The sequence below is a fragment of the Carettochelys insculpta genome, chromosome 2 (assembly GCF_033958435.1).
Source record: "Carettochelys insculpta isolate YL-2023 chromosome 2, ASM3395843v1, whole genome shotgun sequence".
Lineage (NCBI taxonomy): Eukaryota > Metazoa > Chordata > Testudines > Carettochelyidae > Carettochelys > Carettochelys insculpta.
The window spans coordinates 6,423,024-6,442,018 of NC_134138.1; the positions used below are offsets into that span (position 1 = coordinate 6,423,024).

General features: G+C 46.4%; 1 protein-coding gene across 5 annotated transcripts in view; it reads right to left on the reverse strand.

The window, feature by feature from the left end:
• The window catches only part of ARHGAP39 (Rho GTPase activating protein 39), a 369,615-nt gene that overhangs the window by 269,612 nt on the left and 81,008 nt on the right, over positions 1 to 18,995 (reverse strand). For 2 of the 5 annotated variants that reach the window (XM_074986535.1, XM_074986534.1), the window contains exon 2: positions 9,846 to 9,950. The exons of the other annotated variants lie outside the window; for them this stretch is intronic. In XM_074986535.1, the coding sequence (XP_074842636.1) occupies positions 9,846 to 9,950 (105 nt within the window). The remainder of the gene's footprint in view (positions 1 to 9,845; positions 9,951 to 18,995) is intronic. 5 annotated transcript variants of the gene reach the window in all.

Consider the following 18,995-nt stretch of genomic DNA (forward strand, 5'->3'; position numbering starts at 1 on the left):
CTAGAGGACGTGTAGACGTTACTCATCGAAATAGCCTATTTCGATGTTGCTACATCGAAATAAGCTATTTCGATGTAGGCTTCACGTGTAGACGTAGCCCAACAGACCCAGGTCACCAGTGTCAGGGGACTGAACCTGCGATCACAGGGGCTAAAGCCCTGTGCTCTACCACATGGGCTAAAGGCCAGCTAGCTTTCAGTCAAGGCTGTAGAGCAGAGAGACTTCACGCACCCTGGTATGAGGTCTCAGCACTTCTGTGTACCACATATTACTCTACTAGTAAGTTTCTCCTGGCCTTTATACATTTTCTACAGGAACTTGGATAAACTATCAAACTGGCTCACTTTTCCTCTTTCACACAAATCAACAGCATAGGAAAATTAGTATTTTGGTAATGCGCAGAAAACCCACATCAGACTCTAGGTACTTATTCAGGCATTGTATTTTGAGAGCTCTTCAGTTCTATCCCTCAGTATCCCTATGGAGGTAGGAAAATATCTTCATTTTAAACATGGGGAAGAGAGACTAAGGTTGTGCCTACACTTGCATTCCTCTTTTGAAAAAGTATGAAAATGAGGTAAATCGAAAATGCAAATGAGGTACAAATTTGCCTCCGACACCTCATTTGCCTATTCTTATCTCAAAATAGCTTCTTTCAAAGGAAGAAAACCAGCAAGGATAAGCCGTACAACCATGTGTTCCAGGGTGTGATGAAATGGTTTCAGTTTTAATTACAAAGCCAATGAATAACATTGCTAATCAGTAGCCCCACTCTGAGCTGGGAGAAACACACATACAGGTCACAAGACAGGACTGTAAAATAATTGTCAGATGTACCTTTCCATTTTCCATGTTCTGCTGTAATAAAATGCCAGTGCAGGGAGATAAGTTATTTATGCAGCTTCTAGCATACACACACACTTGCACATTTTTATGCACAAATATTTTGCCTATTATAGAACATGCCACAAAGTAACCTTTCTAGTCATATTTCTAATAGTATTATTCCTAATCTATATTTTCCACAGTCATAAATCTTAGATTATGTATTCAATGTTTTTGTGGTTAGTAGTACTAAAAAAAAAAAAAAAGAGGGGGGTGTCACAAGGAAAGGCAGAAAGCCAAATCATTTCTAATAACTTCCTAGCGGTGCTCTGACAAAAACTGGCAAGTTCATCTTACTTTTCACAATAAAGTCTCTGACTTTAAAAAAAAAAAAAAACAAAAAAAAAACCTGTATTCCCATAATTATTGCAATAAATGTCTGATCTTTAACCCCAAGAATAAGCTCAGCAATACCAAGGCATCACTAAAAAGGTCTCTTAGAACATTTCAAATGCTGAAGAGAAAATTCTGAAGAAACTCTTGCAAACCTGGGGAATTTGACTTGGATATATTCATTTACAAGATGAGTCTGGAAAACAGAACGTAACTAGCACATTCTGAAATCAGGACTATTAACGCAAGTCACACTGATTTCACAGGAAACGTTCCTATGCCAAATCACGTATCAAAACAGTTCATTTCCTTTCAGAAAGCACCAGGAAAGAACAGATTTGGCACATATGAGAACATTAGTCAGGTTTATAGCTACTCATTCATGTGCTAGAGGCTCAGTGCCAGGTGCACTACATTAGCTATTACCCAGCAAGGGAGGGCTACTCTGGCTTCCTTACACAAGGACTGTCCAGTACCAAATGTCCAACCAGGTCAAGACAGACAGAAAACCTAGACAAAACTGATCCTGGTTATTATAAATGTCTGATTTGTATGTTGTGGGACCTCTGGGAACCACCAATCAGAACCAGAGCCACACTGTGCTAAACAAAGGAAACACACAAGGAAGAAAGCGAGCCCCTGGCCTGCATGACTTGCAATCCTTCTCGTAACTATATACTGAGACGTGCGTGCACACAAAATTTGTATCAGTGTTTGCACGATATTCACATGCACATACACAAGTGCACACCTGCAGGGGTCTAGCTATAGATTCCTGCTCTTACACTTAATTAATAGAGTGTAAGTGAGTAGAATCCAGGAACTGACCAGGGGCCGTGCACAACTTGACCAGCTGTTCACAAACAGGGAAGAACTAGTAGAAGAAATAGAAGTGGGAGGAAACCTGGGCTGCAGCGACCATGAGATCGTAGATTTCAGGATCTGGACAAAAGGAAGAAAGGTGAGCAGTAACATACAGACCCTTGATTTCAGAAGAGCAGACTTCGACTCCCTAAGAGACTGGATGAGCAGGATCCCTTGGGAAACGAAGATGAAGGAGAAAAGAGTTCAAGAGAACCGACAGTATTTTAAAGAAGTCTTAGTGAAGGCACAGGAACTAACCATCCCGCTGCATAGTAAGAAATGGAAACATGGTAGGCAACCAGCTTGGCTTAACGGTGAAATGCTTAGTCAGCTTAAATTCAAATAGGATGCATACAAGAAAGGGAAACGTGGACAGCTGACTAAGGAGGAGTAGAAACATGGCTAGAGAATGCCGGGCAGGAATCAGGAAACAGAAAGCACAGTTGGGACTGCAGCTGGCAAGGGATGTGAAGAGTAACAAGAAGGGTTTCTACAGGCATGTGAACAATAAACGGGTTATCAGAGAAGGTGTGGGGCCATTACTGAATGAGGGAGGTAACCTAGTGACAGATGATGTAGGAAGAGCTGAAGTACTCAATGCTTTTTTTGCCTCAGTCTTCATGGACAAAGTCAACTTCCACGTGACGGACCTTGACAATGCCATATGGGAAGGAACAAGTTCTGAGCTATCTAGAAAAACTAGATGTGGACAAGTCCATGGGTCTGGATTTAATGCACCCCAGGGTACTGAGGGAATTGGCAGAGGTCATTGCTGAACCTTTGGCCATTATCCTTGAAGACCTTGGAGATTGGGGGGAGATACCAGATGACAGGAAGAAGGCAAATGCAGTGCCCATCTTTAAAAAAAGAAAGAAGGACAATCCAGGGAACTATAGACCTGTCAGCCTTACCTCAATCCCAGGGAAAATAATGGAGGGAATCCTCAAGGATTCTATTTTGGAGCACTTGGAAGAGGGGAAAGTGATGAAAAGTAGCCAACATGGATTCACCAGGGGCAAGTCCTGCCTGACCAATCTGATTAGCTTCTACGGTAAGGTAACATGCTCTGTGGACATAGGGAAGTCAGTGTATGTGATATACCTTGACTTCAGCTAGGCTTTTGGTACGGTTTCCCACAACATTCTTGTCCATAAGTTAAGGAAATATGGATTGGATCCTTCGACTATAAGATGGATAGAAAGCTGGCTTGATGGGCAGGCCCAATGGGTAGTGGTCAATGGCTCAAAAGATGGATGGCGGTCGGTATCAAGCAGAGTGCCGCAAGGCTTGGTTCTGGGGCCGGTATTGTTCAACATCTTTATTAACAACCTGGATGAGGGACTGGATTGCATCCTCAGCAAGTTTGCAGATGACACAAAACTAGGGGGAGAGGTAGATACATTGGAGGGTAGAGAGAGAATCCAGAGTGACCTGGATAAATCGGAGGACTGGGCCAAAAGAAATCTGATGCAGTTCAATAAGGAGAAGTGTAGAGTCCTGCACTTGGGCTGGAAGAATCCCAAGCATTGTTATAGGCTGGGGATCAACTGGCTCAGCAGCAGTACGATGGAAAGGGATGTAGGGGTTAGGGTGGGTGAAAGGCTGGATATGAGTAAACAGCGTGCCCTTGTAGCCAAGAAGGCTAATAGCATAGTAGGGGGCATTAGGAGCAGCATTTCGAGTGCATCTAGAGAAGTAGTTATTCCCCTCTATTCAGCACTGGTGAGGCCACATCTTGAATATTGTGTCCAGTTTTGGGCCCCCCAGTATAAAAAGGACATGGATGTGCTGGAGCAGGTTCAGCAGAGGGCAACAAAAATGATCCAGGGGCTGGAGCACAAGAACAATAGGGATGGAAAAGACCTAAAAAAGCCATCGAGTCCAGCCCCCTGCCCTAGACAGGGCCAAACTCATCAGATCAGCCCAGTCAGGGCTTTGTCGAGGCAAGACTTAAACACCTCCACGGATAGAGACTTTACTGTTTCCCTGGGTAGACCATCCTCCTAGTGAAAAAAGTTTTTCCTAATGTTCAACCTGGACCTTCCCATCCGCAACTTGAGACCATTGTTCTGTGCTCTGCCACCCGTGACCACTGTGAACAGCCTCTCTTCAGCCTCTTTGCAACCTCCCTTCAGTAAGTTGAAGGCTGTTATCAAGTCCTCCCCCCTCAGTCTTCTCTTCTACAGACTAAATAGTCCCAATTCCCTCAACCTTTCTTCATAGGTCATATGCTCCAGACCCCTAATTATTTTGGTCGCCCTCTGCTGGACCCTCTCCAGTGTGCCCACATCCTTCCTATAATTGGGGGCCCAGAACTGGATACAGTACTCCAGATGCTGCCTCAACAAAGCCAAATAAAGAGGAATCATCATTTCTCTGGATCTACTGGCGACGCTCCTCCTGATATGCCATTAGCCTTCTTGGCTACAACAGTACACTGTTAACTCATGTCCAGCTTCTCATTCTCTACAACTCCCAGGTCCTTTTCTGCAGAACTACCACTGAGCCAGTCGGACCCCAGCCTGTAACTATGCTTGGGATTCTTCCAGTCCAAGTGCAGGACTCTGCACTTGTCCTTTAGAACCTCAGATTTCTTGCAGCCCAGTCTTCCAATTTGCCTAAGTCGCTCTGGACCCTATCCCTACCCTTCAGCGTATCTACCTCTCCCCCTAGCTTAGTGTCATCCACAAACTTGCTGAGGGTGCAATCCAACCCCTCATCTAGGACATTGATAAATATATTGAACAGAACAGGACCCAGAACCGAACCTTGGGGCACGCCACTAGAAACCGACTGCCATCCCGACATTGAGCCATTGGTCACTACCTGCAGGGTCCGACCTTCTAGCCAGCTTTCTATCCATCTTACCATCCATTTATCCAATCCACATTCCTTTAACTTGATGACAAGAATATTGTGGGAGACTGTATCAAAAGCGTTGCTAAAGTCAAGATAAATCACATCCATTGATTTTCCCCTATTCACAGAGCCAGTTATCTCATCGTAGAAACTAATCAGATTGGTCAGGCATGACTTGCCCTTCATGACTCCATGCTGACTATTCCTGATCACTTTCCGCTCCTCCAACTGCCTCAAAATGACTCCCTTGAGGAGCCCCTCCATGATTTTTCCAGGGACTGATGAAAGACTGACTGGCCTATAGTTCTGTGGATCATCCTTCTTCCCTTTTTTAAAGATGGGAGCTACATTTGCCTTTTTCCAGTCATCCGGGATCTCTCCCGATCTCCACAACTTTTCAAAGATAATGGCCAAGGTCTCATCAACGACATAAGCCAACTCCCTCAGAACCCTCAGATGAATTAGGTCTGGGCCCATGGATTTATGTATGTTTAGCTTTTTTAGATAGCTCCTAACCGGTTCTTTCCCCACCAAAGGCTGTCCACCTTGATCACACAGTGCATCACTTATCGCTTTAGTCTGGGAGTTGTCCTTGTCTGTGAAGACAGAGGCAAAGAAAGCATGAAGTACTTCAGCTTTCCCTACATCATCTGTCACTGGGTTACCTCCCTCATTCAGTAGGGGCCCCACGCCCTCTCTGGTCACCTTCTTGCTAACATGCCTGTAGAAACTTTTCTTGTTATCCTTTACATTCCTCACGAGTCACAAGTCCAGTTGCGCTTTTGCCTTCCTGATAACTGCCCTACATTCTCAAGCTATACCTTTATATCCCTCCCAGACATCTGTCCAAGTTTCCACTTTTTGTAAGCTCCCTTTTTGTGCTTAAGTTTTCCAGGGATTTCCCCAGTAAGCCAGTTTGGTCTCCTACCATATTTACTTCTCTTGCTGCGCATCAGGACGGTTTCCTTCTGCGTCTTCAACATGGCTTCCTTAAAATACTGCCAGTTTTCCTGGGCTCCTTTTTCCCTTCATGGTAGCATCCCAGGGGATTCTGCACATCAGGCTCCTGAAGGAGTCAAAAGTCTGCTTTTCTGAAGTCCCAGGTGTGTAATTTGCTGCTCTCTTTCCTTTCTTTGGTCAGAATCCTGAAGTCTACCATCTCATGACCACTGCTTCCCAGGTTGTCACCCACGTCTACCTTCCCTATTAGTTCCTCCCTGTTTGTAAGCAGCATGCTGAGCCGTGCACAACCTCTGATCAGGTCCTTCAGCACTTGTACCAACTAGTGATCCCCAACACTCTCCAGAAACTTCCTGGGCTGCTAGTGTACCACCATATTGGTCTCCCAGCAGATGTCAGGCTAACTAAAGTCCCCCACAATAATGAGAGCCTGCAATCCAGAAACTTCTCTTGGTTGTCCAAAAAAAGCCTCATCTACCTCATCATCCTGATTTGGCGGCCTGTAGCAGACACCAATTACCACATCTTCAGTGCTGCCTACACCACTAAGCTTGACCCACAGATTCTCAACAGGCCTTTCTCCCTCTCTATACTGGAGTTCCAAGCAATCATAGTGCTCTCTTACATACAGTGCAACCCCTCCTCCTTTTCTCCCCTGACTGTTCTTCCTGAACAGTTTATACCCTTTCATGACAGCATTCCAGTCATGCGAGTCATCCCATCAAGTCTCTGTTATTCCAGTCAAGTCATAGTTCTTGGACTGGGCCAGGGCTTCTAATTCCTCCTGCTTGTTACCCAGGCTTCTGGCATTGGTATACAAACACCTTAGATAACCAGTCAATCTCCCCCACCCTCTGTACTGGAACCAGGGGTCCTCTTTTGTTGTACATTCCTATTTGTATTTCTTCCCAGCCTCCAAGTTCCTTTCTCCCCACAGGATTTTGGTCACCTTCCCTCAGCGAACCTCGTTTAAAGCTCTCCTCACTAAGTTTGCAAGCCTACTTGCGAAAATGCTCCTTCCTCTCTTGGTAAGGTGGACCCCATCTCTTCCCAATAATCCTTGTGCCTGGAACAGCGTCCCATGATCGAAGAATCCAAAGCCCTCTCTCCGACACCACCTGCGTAACTGTGCATTTACTCCCTCAATTCGACAGTCCCTACTTAGCCCTTTCCCTTCGACAGGAAGGACGGATGAGAACACCACTTGCGCTCCAAATTCTTTGACCCTTCTTCCCAGCGCCACATAATCCACAGTAACCTGCTCAAGGTCATTCTTGGCTGTATCATTAGTTCCCACATGCAGAAGCAGGAAGGGGTAGTATTCTGAAGGCTTGAGCAGTTTTGTAAGGCTCTCAGTCACATCCTGAATTTGAGCTCCCGCTAAACAGCACAGCTCACGAGATTCCAGGTCCAGTCGGCAGATGGATGGTTCAGTCCCTCTTAGAAGGGAGTCCCCAACCACCACCACCTGTCTTTTTCTTATGGGGGTGGTGGTCATTGAACCCCCACCCCTAGAACTACAAATCCCGTGTCTTGCAGTAGAATTAGTTCCCTTCCAATTTTTTCCCTGTGAGGCTCCTTCCAAAGCATTCACCACCGCAGAACCGGTGGAGAGAGCCTGAAAGTGATTACTTACCTCTATACCGATGGGGGACTCATGTACTGGCCTTCTTTTTGTTCTAGAAGTTACATGCTGCCAATTTTCCGCTTCATCCCTTACCACCCTCCCCAGTTCTTCCACCTGCCGTGCTTGCAAGATTACACGCTCCCTTCTGTCAAGGAAATCTTCATCTTTCCTGACTGAGCGCAGGGTCGACACTTGAACCTCCAGTCCTCTAATTTTTATTTCTAAAATGGAGACCAGCTTGCACTTAGTGCAGACGAAATCCCTTCTTTCCTCGGGAAGGAAGACAAACATGGCGCATCCTGAGCAGGTAACAGCAGTAGACCTGTCACTATCCATGCCTGCCACCCTAGAAAAGGGATTTAAAAGAAAGGCAAGGGTCCCTGGCCCCTTCCATTCCCTTCCAAACTCCCTCTCTAAACTCCCTGTTTGCAAGCTCACCTGTTTGCTTGGATACTACTTTATAAAGCTCTGAACTGCCTCAAAGTCCCTCCCCTTACTGAGGCTCAGCCAATCAGCAGAGGCTTCTAGATATCAAGCTTATTTAGAAGCCAACAGTTTCCAGCTGCCAGTCCTAGTCCCAGTCCACCCTCTGGGTGGGGGAAGGGGGGGAAAGGAGGGAACACAACACACACACACACACACACACACACACACACCACAAAGCAGAAATATACCACAGCCAGAAAGCCCCAAACACAACACACACACAGACAGCCTCTTACTTAAGAGTCCTGTATTTGCTTTGACTTTACCTGGAGAACTCCCTCTCTAACGCCCTGTTTGCCTTTTTTTTTTGGGGGGGGGTGTTATAAACTGATTTTTTTGTACAGTTAGACTAGTACTATTAGAGACTTGCCCAAGATTATATACAGCATTGACTCCCCAAGGAGCACAGAAAACAAAAAAGACAGAAAGCAAAAAAAATTGTTTCTTTGTGAACAATGGGATGACCTAGTGAGGGCTGATCCTGCTTGAAGCAGGAGTCTGGACAAGATGACCTCCTGAGGTCCCTTCCAGCCCTATGATTCTGTGAATGTGCAGACTAACCATACAAAAGCTTCTTGTATTTATTCCCCAGCCCACACCTTCCCCCAGTCACGTGCCTCAGCCAACCTGCAATGCCGACTCAAAGCACATAACCTGACTCATGACATAGAAATAGCACTATCCCCTAGAGTGGGGAAGCTTTTTTGTGGCAGAGGGTCATTGACCCACAAGAAAAAAAGAAGTCATGGCTACACAACACGAACACAAAAGAACCCTCAATGACAGGGTCCCTGACTGAAAAAAAAAACACCTGAGAAAAAAAAGGCACTCCTTCCAGTAACCTAGCACCCCAGGGCCCAGGGCTACAAGGTTTTGCAGGCCCCCTTAGGCTCTGGGGTGGGGACAAAATGAGGGGTTCAGTCTGAGAAGGGGCTAGCAGGAAGTGGGCTTGGGTGTGGGATCTGGGAGGGAGAGAGAATGAAGGAGCAGGCTGTGCAATCTGGATGGTGTAAGGTGCAGGAGCGGGCTGGGGGGTCTGGGTAATAAGGGAGCACTTAGCTTACGTGGGTCCATGTGCCTTGTCGTTCTCAGGCAGCATCCCCCTTGCTCTGGCTGGAATTCCAGCCAACTGGAGCAGCAGGGGAAAACCCTCCAAAGCAGTGCTGTTCCCCAGGAGGGTGGTGGGGGAGTCCATTCCTGCCCCAGCCTGGCCGAGCCTGTGAACTGGATTCGGTCCTGGCTTGCCTGAATCTAGCCCTCCAGGCTCAGGGCTCCACACCCCAAACCCCCAACAGGTCGGATGCTGGGGAAGGAGTCCTGACCCTCAGGGGCCAAACCCAGGCAAAGCCAGGGGGTTCCCCATCCCTACCCTATAAGAAACTGGAAGGGATCTGCTGACATCTAAGGAAAAATTTCCACACATCCAACCCAGCTCTGGCAGCTACTGGGTGAGTCTCTGGCCTGGCCCACATTACAGTCAGGCTGACATTATCTGCCTTACCTCCTAGGTAGGTCCACCAATATAACTCACCTGCGACATCAATTTAATTTCTCCACCTCCACGAGAGGCGGAGTGTTTCACTTGGTGTTCGCTTGACAGAGGTAGCACTGTATTGCTTAAGATGACAAAACTGGCCTTTGGAAGGTGTCCCACAATGCTCTGCTGCAACTATTATGGTAAATGTTTTCAATCTCACCACCCAGCAGCCTGTACACAGGAAACAGCCTCTCCCTGATTAAAGAGCCAGGAACTTTTGAATTTCCACTTCCTGTTTCTTTGGCCTGGAGTACAGCTGACCGCGGCAGGTCCATGTAATAAACATATGCCCACCTGGAATAGATCTTCATCTGTGGGGTGGAGCGGCAGAGCAGACACAGCTTCAATCCAGCCATAGAACATTTGTGAGCTGATTGGGTAGCGCATGTGGGAGAAGAGCTAGCCCAGCGCCATGCAGCAGTGTCATGTGAAAAAAAAAAAAACAAAAAAAATCAAGGAAATGTGGCAGGTATACCAGAAGGCAAAGGGTCACTCTGGTACACCACAGACATTCTGCTTCAACGAGGAGCTGCATGCGATTCTCAGTGTTGATCACACCACAACCCATCACAGCAATGTGAATACCTCTGAGGTGGGAAACCCAGGGCAGGACAAAAAACACTGAGGAGGGAGCCTTGGATTAGAAGGAAGAGCGGAAGATACAATCTCCGGGGCAGCCTGGAGCTGGTTGCTACCCTGAAGCAGTTTAGCCAGTCACAGAAGAGCATGGTGGCTGGCAGAGCATGATGCCAGGGAAGGAATCTCTGGTGAGTATGCAGTAAGTCTATTGCATACTCACCAGAGATTCCTTCCCTGGCATCATGCTCTGCCATTGGTTAGTCTATAAGGTGCCACAGGACTTCTTGTTCTTCTCGAAGATACAGACTAACATGGCTACCTCTCTGATACTATGCAATACCAAGTAATAATTTGTCATCACGTGTTGTATTTTTTAATTTTTAATTAAAAATACCCACTTTTTCTCACCTCGTCTACCATCTACTTCCCCATGGCCACAACAGTTAGGCAGAAGGTGACTGACAAAAAAGTCTGTTTGCATACACAGGGATAGCCTAGGACTCCTCCCTGGAGAGCTCCAGGAAATGTCCTGAAGGAACTCTGCTACCTGCTGCAAATGGTTCCTGGGGAAGGTGCCTTATTTCTTCCACCGCGGTAGACTAACTTCCCATGCACTGTTCTGCTCATTATACCTGGGGCACAGGGCACTGGCTGTTGTTGCAGCACAGGGCACTGGGCTAAATGGACATTTGGTCTGACCTAATACAACTGTTCTTATGTAGTTGGAACGCATTAGAGTATGATGCATAAGGACCTAGTTTGTACTCGGACACCTGTAGCATCTGCACCTTTGCCACCTCTGTTACCCTCAGCTGAGTGATATCAGCGATCGTCACCTGATGGAGACGGTGGCAGTTTTCATTTCAATTGCTCAGACCACAAACAATGCCTCTGCTCCTCCCACCCACGCTGATTTCCTTCCCCTTCACCCATGGTTTCCAAAACATGGCTGAAGATTGGGTGTCAAGAGTTAGTGTGGATCTTAGAAACTACAAGCCCTGAATGATGGCTAGCAATGGAGGCACCAGAGAAAACTGAGGGGCAGGAAGAGGGAAATTTTGTGGCATCAACTCTCCATCACAAGCAACCCTGCAGCCCAGCCTCTGCCAAGATCCCCAATCTCCAGACAATGTCCATGTTACAAAGGGAAGGTGGCACAGCCCCCTGTCCACCTTTGGTCCTGCTGCAGATTGGATCAGATAAGGATCGAAGGCACCCGACCAGGTTTATTGTCAAATGGAGTACTGTAAGAGTTGTCAGCAGACTCTACTGACCCACTGCATATATGTACCCACTGACAATGGGTTCAGCTTAGTCAGTGGGAGATCCCACTGACCCTTATGCTGGGCAAAAGGCAGACCCTCCAAGACGCATCTTTATATACAGCCATAAACAAGTCACAAGTCACTCCTGACACATCAGGGTGCTACACTCTTACGCTAGATACACACAAAACCTTGCACCTAGTGGTTCGATCAAAACACCTATAAAATCGATCATGCTGTCATTTCAGAGTCTGTCCTAAACCTGGGTTGGTATGACCCTGTTATCTGCGAGGAGCATGTGGGTACCACGGTGCTTTTTAACATCATGTTCTTATTCCTCTAGAGTGTGCTTTTCACTTGTGCCCAGTTCCAATTAGTGTGTTTTACACCTGTGCCTCATGTCAATTAGCGTTTCACACTGTCAGCCCTCCTTGGGCAAGCCCTACCTTTTGCTAATAGCTTAACTCTGCTTTATGGTAGCAAAGTCTTGACCATTGTTGTCCAGGCTTCAGGCCTCATACAAGGCCTGTGATAGGCGTGCTTATATTTCTGGACCTCAGCTTACTGCACAACAGACATGTCAGTGCCCATGCCGTACAGCCACACTCCCCATGGCTAGGACAGCAAACTGCCCTATGAATACTACGTGTAAATGAAAACGTTCCTCAAACTTCTGTGAAATATGGGGAGTGATTTTTATATAACAACAACTGCACTAGACACTGGGTCTGGACTGACAATGGTTGCTTTGAGCTTCCCCTGGCATATAGCTGAAAGTGGGGCCTTCAGCACTTTTCTCCACACTGGTGGAGAGGCTCTGCCAGATAAGACAAGGCAAAAAGAGAACCTGATGACACCCACTGAGACAGCGAATTCCTCTGGAGCAGCAAACACCAAGCAGACAACATGAAGGTGGCAAGCAGGAGAACAGGCCAGGAGAGTGGGTGTGGCCCCATAAGAAATGCTGAGGATTCTGAAGGAACAAAACAACAAGTTGAGGCATCTGGTTGAACTTTAGGTGAAATGCCTTGAGGCTCTCCCTCTGCAGCACTTGCACAAAAACATTCCAGTATCACTAGGACCCCTCCACCTCTTCCAAATGTTCCAGGAGGTGGCTGGGGGAGGGGGTTGGGATGCTATATCCCTCTCACTCAGCCTAGGGGGAAGGTCCCATTTCACTCATAGGATGGAGCATAACAGGCAAGGTCACTGTGCTTTTAAAGACAAGATGAATGTATTTTTCCCCTCCCAGCTTTAGTCTCCCCATATCCAAAGTTCTATTTGTGATTCTTAAGTTTCAGGATGTTTGTTCAATTAAAGGTACATGTCCTGAGTATGAATTCATCTTAATTAAAAATCAGAGGAGCGGAGGCTAGGGCAACTGAAGCAACGAAGAGCAAAAACTGGTGGAGACAAAATTCCAGCAGTCAAAACAAGGTTCACAGCATGGGAAGGCCCAATATAGTGAAGCAGCGCACAGTGAGTCATTACCAAAATGGGTTTTCAAAGCCTCCCCGAGATGCAGTGTTTCCCATCGACATCTTTTTATAGCCCTGGTATTCGGCTGCTCAAAATTGGTAGACAGCCTATCCACCTTGATGCCCCACCTCTGTGGAAACATCTCTTCCTTTACCTTGCAGATATTATGAAGCACAAAGCAAGTAGTATTATTGCATTTACTGGTTCGCTTACATGGGAAACAAACTGAGCCAGCAACCTTTTAAATGGCCAAAGGTGCATTCGAACACCATTCTGTACTTGCTGAACCAATTGTTGAACCAGACGTCTGATATTCCACTTCATGAGACGTAAATAAGGGGTAGGCTGACCTCCCAGAATCACTGCTGATATTTCAACATCACACATGGTTTGTTTGCACTTGGGAAAGTTCTTGCTTGCACCTTTAAGAAACCAAGTCTGTTCAGAGTGACACAGATATGATATACCTTCCCTGCACATATTACACATCTTCCCTGACCATCCTAAGTTGATGTGGGTCAAATGGCCCCAGTGATCCACCAATGCTTGCAACAAGGCTGAAATGTATCCCTTTCTGTTTATATTCTCCTGGGCAAGTTGGTCTGGTGCCACAATAGATAGTATGCATACCTCTATCACCCCACCACAGCCTATGTCTGCACTACCACATAAAGTTCCTTTTAAAGCAGTTAGCTCAATTTTACAATGTCTGTGTCTTCACTGCAAAAACCATTAGGTCAATTTTAGGAAACACTAAGGTTGATTTTCTTATGCTGACCATGCAACTCGGAGTAACATCAAGTTTGAATTTTGAAGGTTGGATTAATGCCAGTGTGGAAACAGCGTTACTTTAAATTGATTTTATTGGCCTCCAGATGTATCCCTTGGGTATGCCACAATGCCCCACACGTGTACACGCTGTCCTCTTTCACTTCCCATGCTCTCCAGGAGTGCAGGAAGTAGGAAACAGGAAGCCCGGTGTTCTGAATTCGTTTCTTTATGATCAGCACGGTGATTGCATCTAGCCATGAAAAACAGCCCCAGCATGGCGCCATCAGGACAGAGACAGTCTCAGTTTGGCTGGCGGGCTAGCCCCCACTCCACCACATGGCAGCTTGGCAGTTGGGACGAGACAGCCGCACATCAGACGGTGGAGCAACATGTCCTGCCCTGCGTGGGGTGAAGGCGAAGCACAGGATATAGCAGGAGTGGCAGAGATTTTTTTTTCCAGCTCTTCACATTTGTACGTGGAGGCCCCACTCCCCCATAGGCTCTATGCAGTCAGGGAGTTAGCCCTCCGGTGCCATGTGGCAGGCCAACCCCTGCCCCACCACCTGGAGGCTAGGCTGCAAGGATCATGCTTGTATGAGGGGCTGAGACACTTTTCTGCAGTGCATATTTTAATGGGTGTAGCCCTCCCTCCCCCACAGGTGCCACACAGCCCCCCGCCCAACCACACCAAGTGGCTAGCCCCTGACCCAATAAAAAACATATGTACGCAGAGCGGTGCAGACCATGCTGCCAGACAGCACCGTGTCCTGGCTTGCATATGAGAAAGGCTCCAAAGGCTGGAAAGATTTTCGGGGGCAGGCTGTCATGGGGGGGGGGGTGTCTCACCATGGCAAAGATTTGGGGATGCTGAAGCCTTGATCATCAACAGAAGCCCTTGGCTGCTCCCCACTGCAGTGCCTTACCTATATCCTGGTGCCTGCGCCATGCAACAGGAGCCTCGGGTGAGCCTCTGGTTCCCAAGGTTTGGGGTGTGGCAGCCCCCCAAATAGCTACATTGTGAATTGCCCCCTCCACACACTTTCCAAAGCGTGTGGCTCAGGGGAACTCCACACAGTCTCTCCAGTGTCCTGCATTTTCACAGGAGGGGGGAAAAAAACAGCTCCCTGACCTGATGCCCTATCCCGTGAACTGTGTTCTTTCCCAGGGGAGAAATGAGGTGTCTGCTAGCTTGGCACAGTCAGGACAGGGGAAGGCATCCTTGCTATTCACAAGCAGAGTAATTTTTGAGTAGAGACAACAGTGACCAGCGCCACTGAACACAAGTAACTTTACAGGTTTGCTGAAGTGCTTGTAGATTATGGTAGCCTGACCACCTTTACTGAGCCGTTTGGCTGCTGTACAGTTCTCAGGAGGCTCAAGTTCAAGGTGTTAGTTCACCAGAGGGGAACACTGAGGTTCCTGTTAGCATGGCACAGACACCTGGAGAAGAGACACCCTAAGAGGTGAGACTGACAGCTCCCTGGCTTGCTACACTATGAATGGAGCTTGGGTGCTCTCTCTTCCTTTCCTCTCACACACAGGCAGTTACCTTACTAAACCCCTGTGCCCTCCGGCATTCCCCCACTACCTTGCTGCATGTGATTCAGCTTTAACCCTCTGTGAGATTGAAGGTATTCTTTCACCAGGCACCTGTTCACACAATTTTTCAATGGGGGAAGAGAGGCTAACCACCAGAAACTGAGGCACTCTCTCTTCCTTTCTTTTCTTCTTCTTCTGAGTGATGCTAAGCACTGGACACCAATGCCCTCTGGGATTCCAAGCTTTTCCTAATTTCCTTCTGAAAATTGACTGGTTGGTTTCAAAGGGAGGTGAATGAGGGCAATGCAGTCTGGGAAGATGACAGCAGGCACTTTCAGGACACATTTGGTTAAAAGGTCCATGACGTAGACAACTCAAACAATATCTCCTTGGGGAAAGAGATTTCTGAAGAGTGGCCACTTGTTTTGAAGGCAATGCAGTGTGGGAAGATGACATCACACTCCCACAACCACTTGCGGTGATTTTTTCCCCATAATGCAGCAGCAAAAAAAAAAACAAAAAACCAGAATACAACAGGGCTCAGGGAACTGTGGGATACGTTCCCACAATGCACTGCTGCAACAGTCGAACTCTGGCAATTAGTGGGACATACGAAGTCGACTTTGTGGGTGGGTAAGGATACTCAACTTCAGCTTTATAAAATTGAGTGTTACAAATTTGACTTAGATAAATTCAATTTTATTTGTTAGTGTACACATATGCACCGTTAGGAAACCCTACCATCACAAAACCATCCAGTACCTCTTGCACATTTGCCCACAGTCACAACCCTTTCTAGCAACAGATGATTAAAGGCCCTGCATACTTGCACGTCAACAGCCCACAGTGAATTTACCAACTTCATACTGATTCCCTCTCTTCACTAGCAGTTTAGCACAACAAGCTTCCAAACAACTATCACTGCTGACTTCTCCACTGAGAGCAGGTTTAACTTCAGGTACGGTACTGCAAGCTGGCAAGAGTCCTGCACACAGCTCCTGACCTAGACAGTGGCGTTGTCCATACAAAAGTTCCGCAGCCACTAATCATCATCCTATACCTGTGTAACGATGCAATCCTCACCAGTCAGTGGGTGTTTCTTAGGCCTGGAAACAACTCTCCATCATGTTCAGCTGCTGCACAACTGCCAGAAGCAACAAGGAATTCTTTCATTCTATGGCTTCCTGAAGGACATGGCAATGTTCCATGCAGCAGCTTTACAGATGGAAAAGGCATGTGGTATTTGTAACGCTCACAACAACAGTGAACAACTAAACAGGGTCCATGTTTCTTGGGATACGCCACTTCTGTAGCTATGCTGGCTGCCCCCCTCTTATCCCACTCCTCAAAAGCACAAAGTATTGTGCTCCAGCTGAAATCAGGGGAAAACATTGGAACCATGTTCCAAGTACCCTCTGTGAAAATGTTTTGGTCTCATGAGGCAGTGCAGACCCTTTTCAAAGCACGCTATGGCAAGTTGCATTATGGAACAGTTACCCACAGCCCATGACTGTCTGCATCAGTGCTGCTAGTGAGGACATGTTTCACTGACACAAGGAGCATGGTGTGGACATGCCACTACTGACTTAACTGTCATGGTAGCTAGATGTCCACTTAACTTGTACTGTAGACAAGCCCTCTGGTTCTTCCTCCTACCACAAGATGGTACTGGGGCACCTGACCAGTGTGGCTTCCCAAAGAAAGTTTTAGCAGCTGAGCCATCTGCAGGGAATGGATTTAGGGTGGAAGGAACCCAGTCTATTCTTCCTCCTCCTCCTCCTCTCCCACCACAGCTGCTTTGATGGCAGGCAAAAGATGTATTCCTCCTAGCTGGGGCTCCTCCCAAGGGGAAAGTGTTACAAGAGCCAGCTCCTTTATTAAATGGCCAGTCCTCCCCCACAATTTATAAAGTGGTGATGGTGAAACTTTCCTCCCTTTATGAGGTGCTTTGTGACATATGAAGTAAAAGCCTCATAAAGGCAAACATTAATAGTTTAGTCCCCTTAATAAATTGAGAAAGTTCCCACAGCATACTACACTGTACGCATCCATCAGTGTTTTCATGAAAAGAGCATCTTTAAAATCAGAATAGTTTGCTGGCCAGGGAGTTCCAGTTAAGGCAAACATCTTTTGGAAGTTGCATGTCCATCCTTTGCTGTTTGCCCTATTTTAAAGCAGGAGTCGCTTGGATTACGACAGGAAAAATATTCTGCATTCTGAAAAAGCTGACAACTAGAAGTATCATGTTAGAAGCTTTTCTAATCATGGAAATCAAAAGTCTGCCATTAAATGTAGTTCACTTATTCTTGAATAAGGAATTATGGTAAATAGATGCACACCAGTAACAAGCCATACATTGTTATGAAAATAGTATATTGTTGTTTAAATCTCTAAAAAAAGCTGGAGATACACACAGAAACAAAAGGCCCTTAAAACTTCCATTTGCTAACCCAGTGCTAAAACAAAGGCAGAAGCAGAGGAGCCCCTTCGTCAAATCTCACAGCCTTTTTATCAGGCTTTGCAGTAATTCAAAGTAACAGCCTTCACAGTAGCAGAGAGAATCAGAGGGGTAGCTGTGTTAGTCTGGATCTGCAAAAGCAACGAGGGGTCCTGTCGCACCTTAAAGACTAACAGAAATGTATGAGCGTAAGCTTTCGTGGGCAAAGACCCACTTCGTCAGATGCGGGACCTGCATCTGACGAAGTGGGTCTTTGCCCACGAAAGCTTACGCTCATACATTTCTGTTAGTCTTTAAGGTGCCACAGTATCAGAGAGGTAGCCATGTTAGTTTGTATCTTCGAGAACAAGAAGTAGTCCTGTGGCACCTTATGGACTAACAGATATTTTGGATCACAAGCTTTCCTGGGCAAAGACCCGCTTGGCAGAAGCTCTATGTGAAGCTGTGGAACAAGTAGCTGGGAGCCAGCTTTGTGGTGTTGAATAGTAGAATATTTGACATTACTACAGAAATGGCAGCAGTGCATCCCTTTCCTCAGCAGCACACATATATGGAAGATGCAATATACCTGGGACAGGTCTAGTAGGAACAGAGCTTTTCTTGGTTCTCTTTCTAGATGTTAGGAGTTGGCTGGTGTCTATTTGCAGTATTACCCACTCCTGGACGAAATCAGAACTGCTAACGTGTGTATCATTTGTCTTATGGTGCAAAAAGCCTTAAAGATTCTTCACCCTAAGCCGAAGGACCTAGAAGCTGGAGAAGAATCTATGTGACCACATTATGCAGCCCAAATAACACTAACATCTTAGGTGGGCATGGAGGATTTGTTACCATGCGGTCAGATAAGGAAGGCCCTGTCGCAGGGTATGTTACTATTTAAGCTGTTAATGATATTAATATTTAATTACACCAATCCATTTTAATACCACATTTACTAAAATTAACTAGGTTAATCGCTCCACTAGCATTACTTGTGCTGAATTACACTCATTCATGCTATTTAGTCTTTTTTACTGCAGCTATATATTCATCTGAATAGGATGCAAACTGACTGCTCCCATTGGGAATTCAGCCGAGGAAGGTGTAGTCTAATGTTACTGAAGATCTGCAAGTATCTCTATCACCGCCGGAGGAAAGACTCTCCTGAAAACAAAGCCTCCATCAAACACACTCTACTCTTACAAGCAAGACTATTTTTCAGTCACTTTTTCTATTTTCTTTTCTAAATACAAAATTGTATTTACTGTATGCAGAAGTGAAATAGGCAAAAAACGATCTGCTGTGCAATGATCAATACAAAAGCTCTTGTATTGGTTTATATAGCACGTTCTGGCCAGTCCACAGTGACAGATG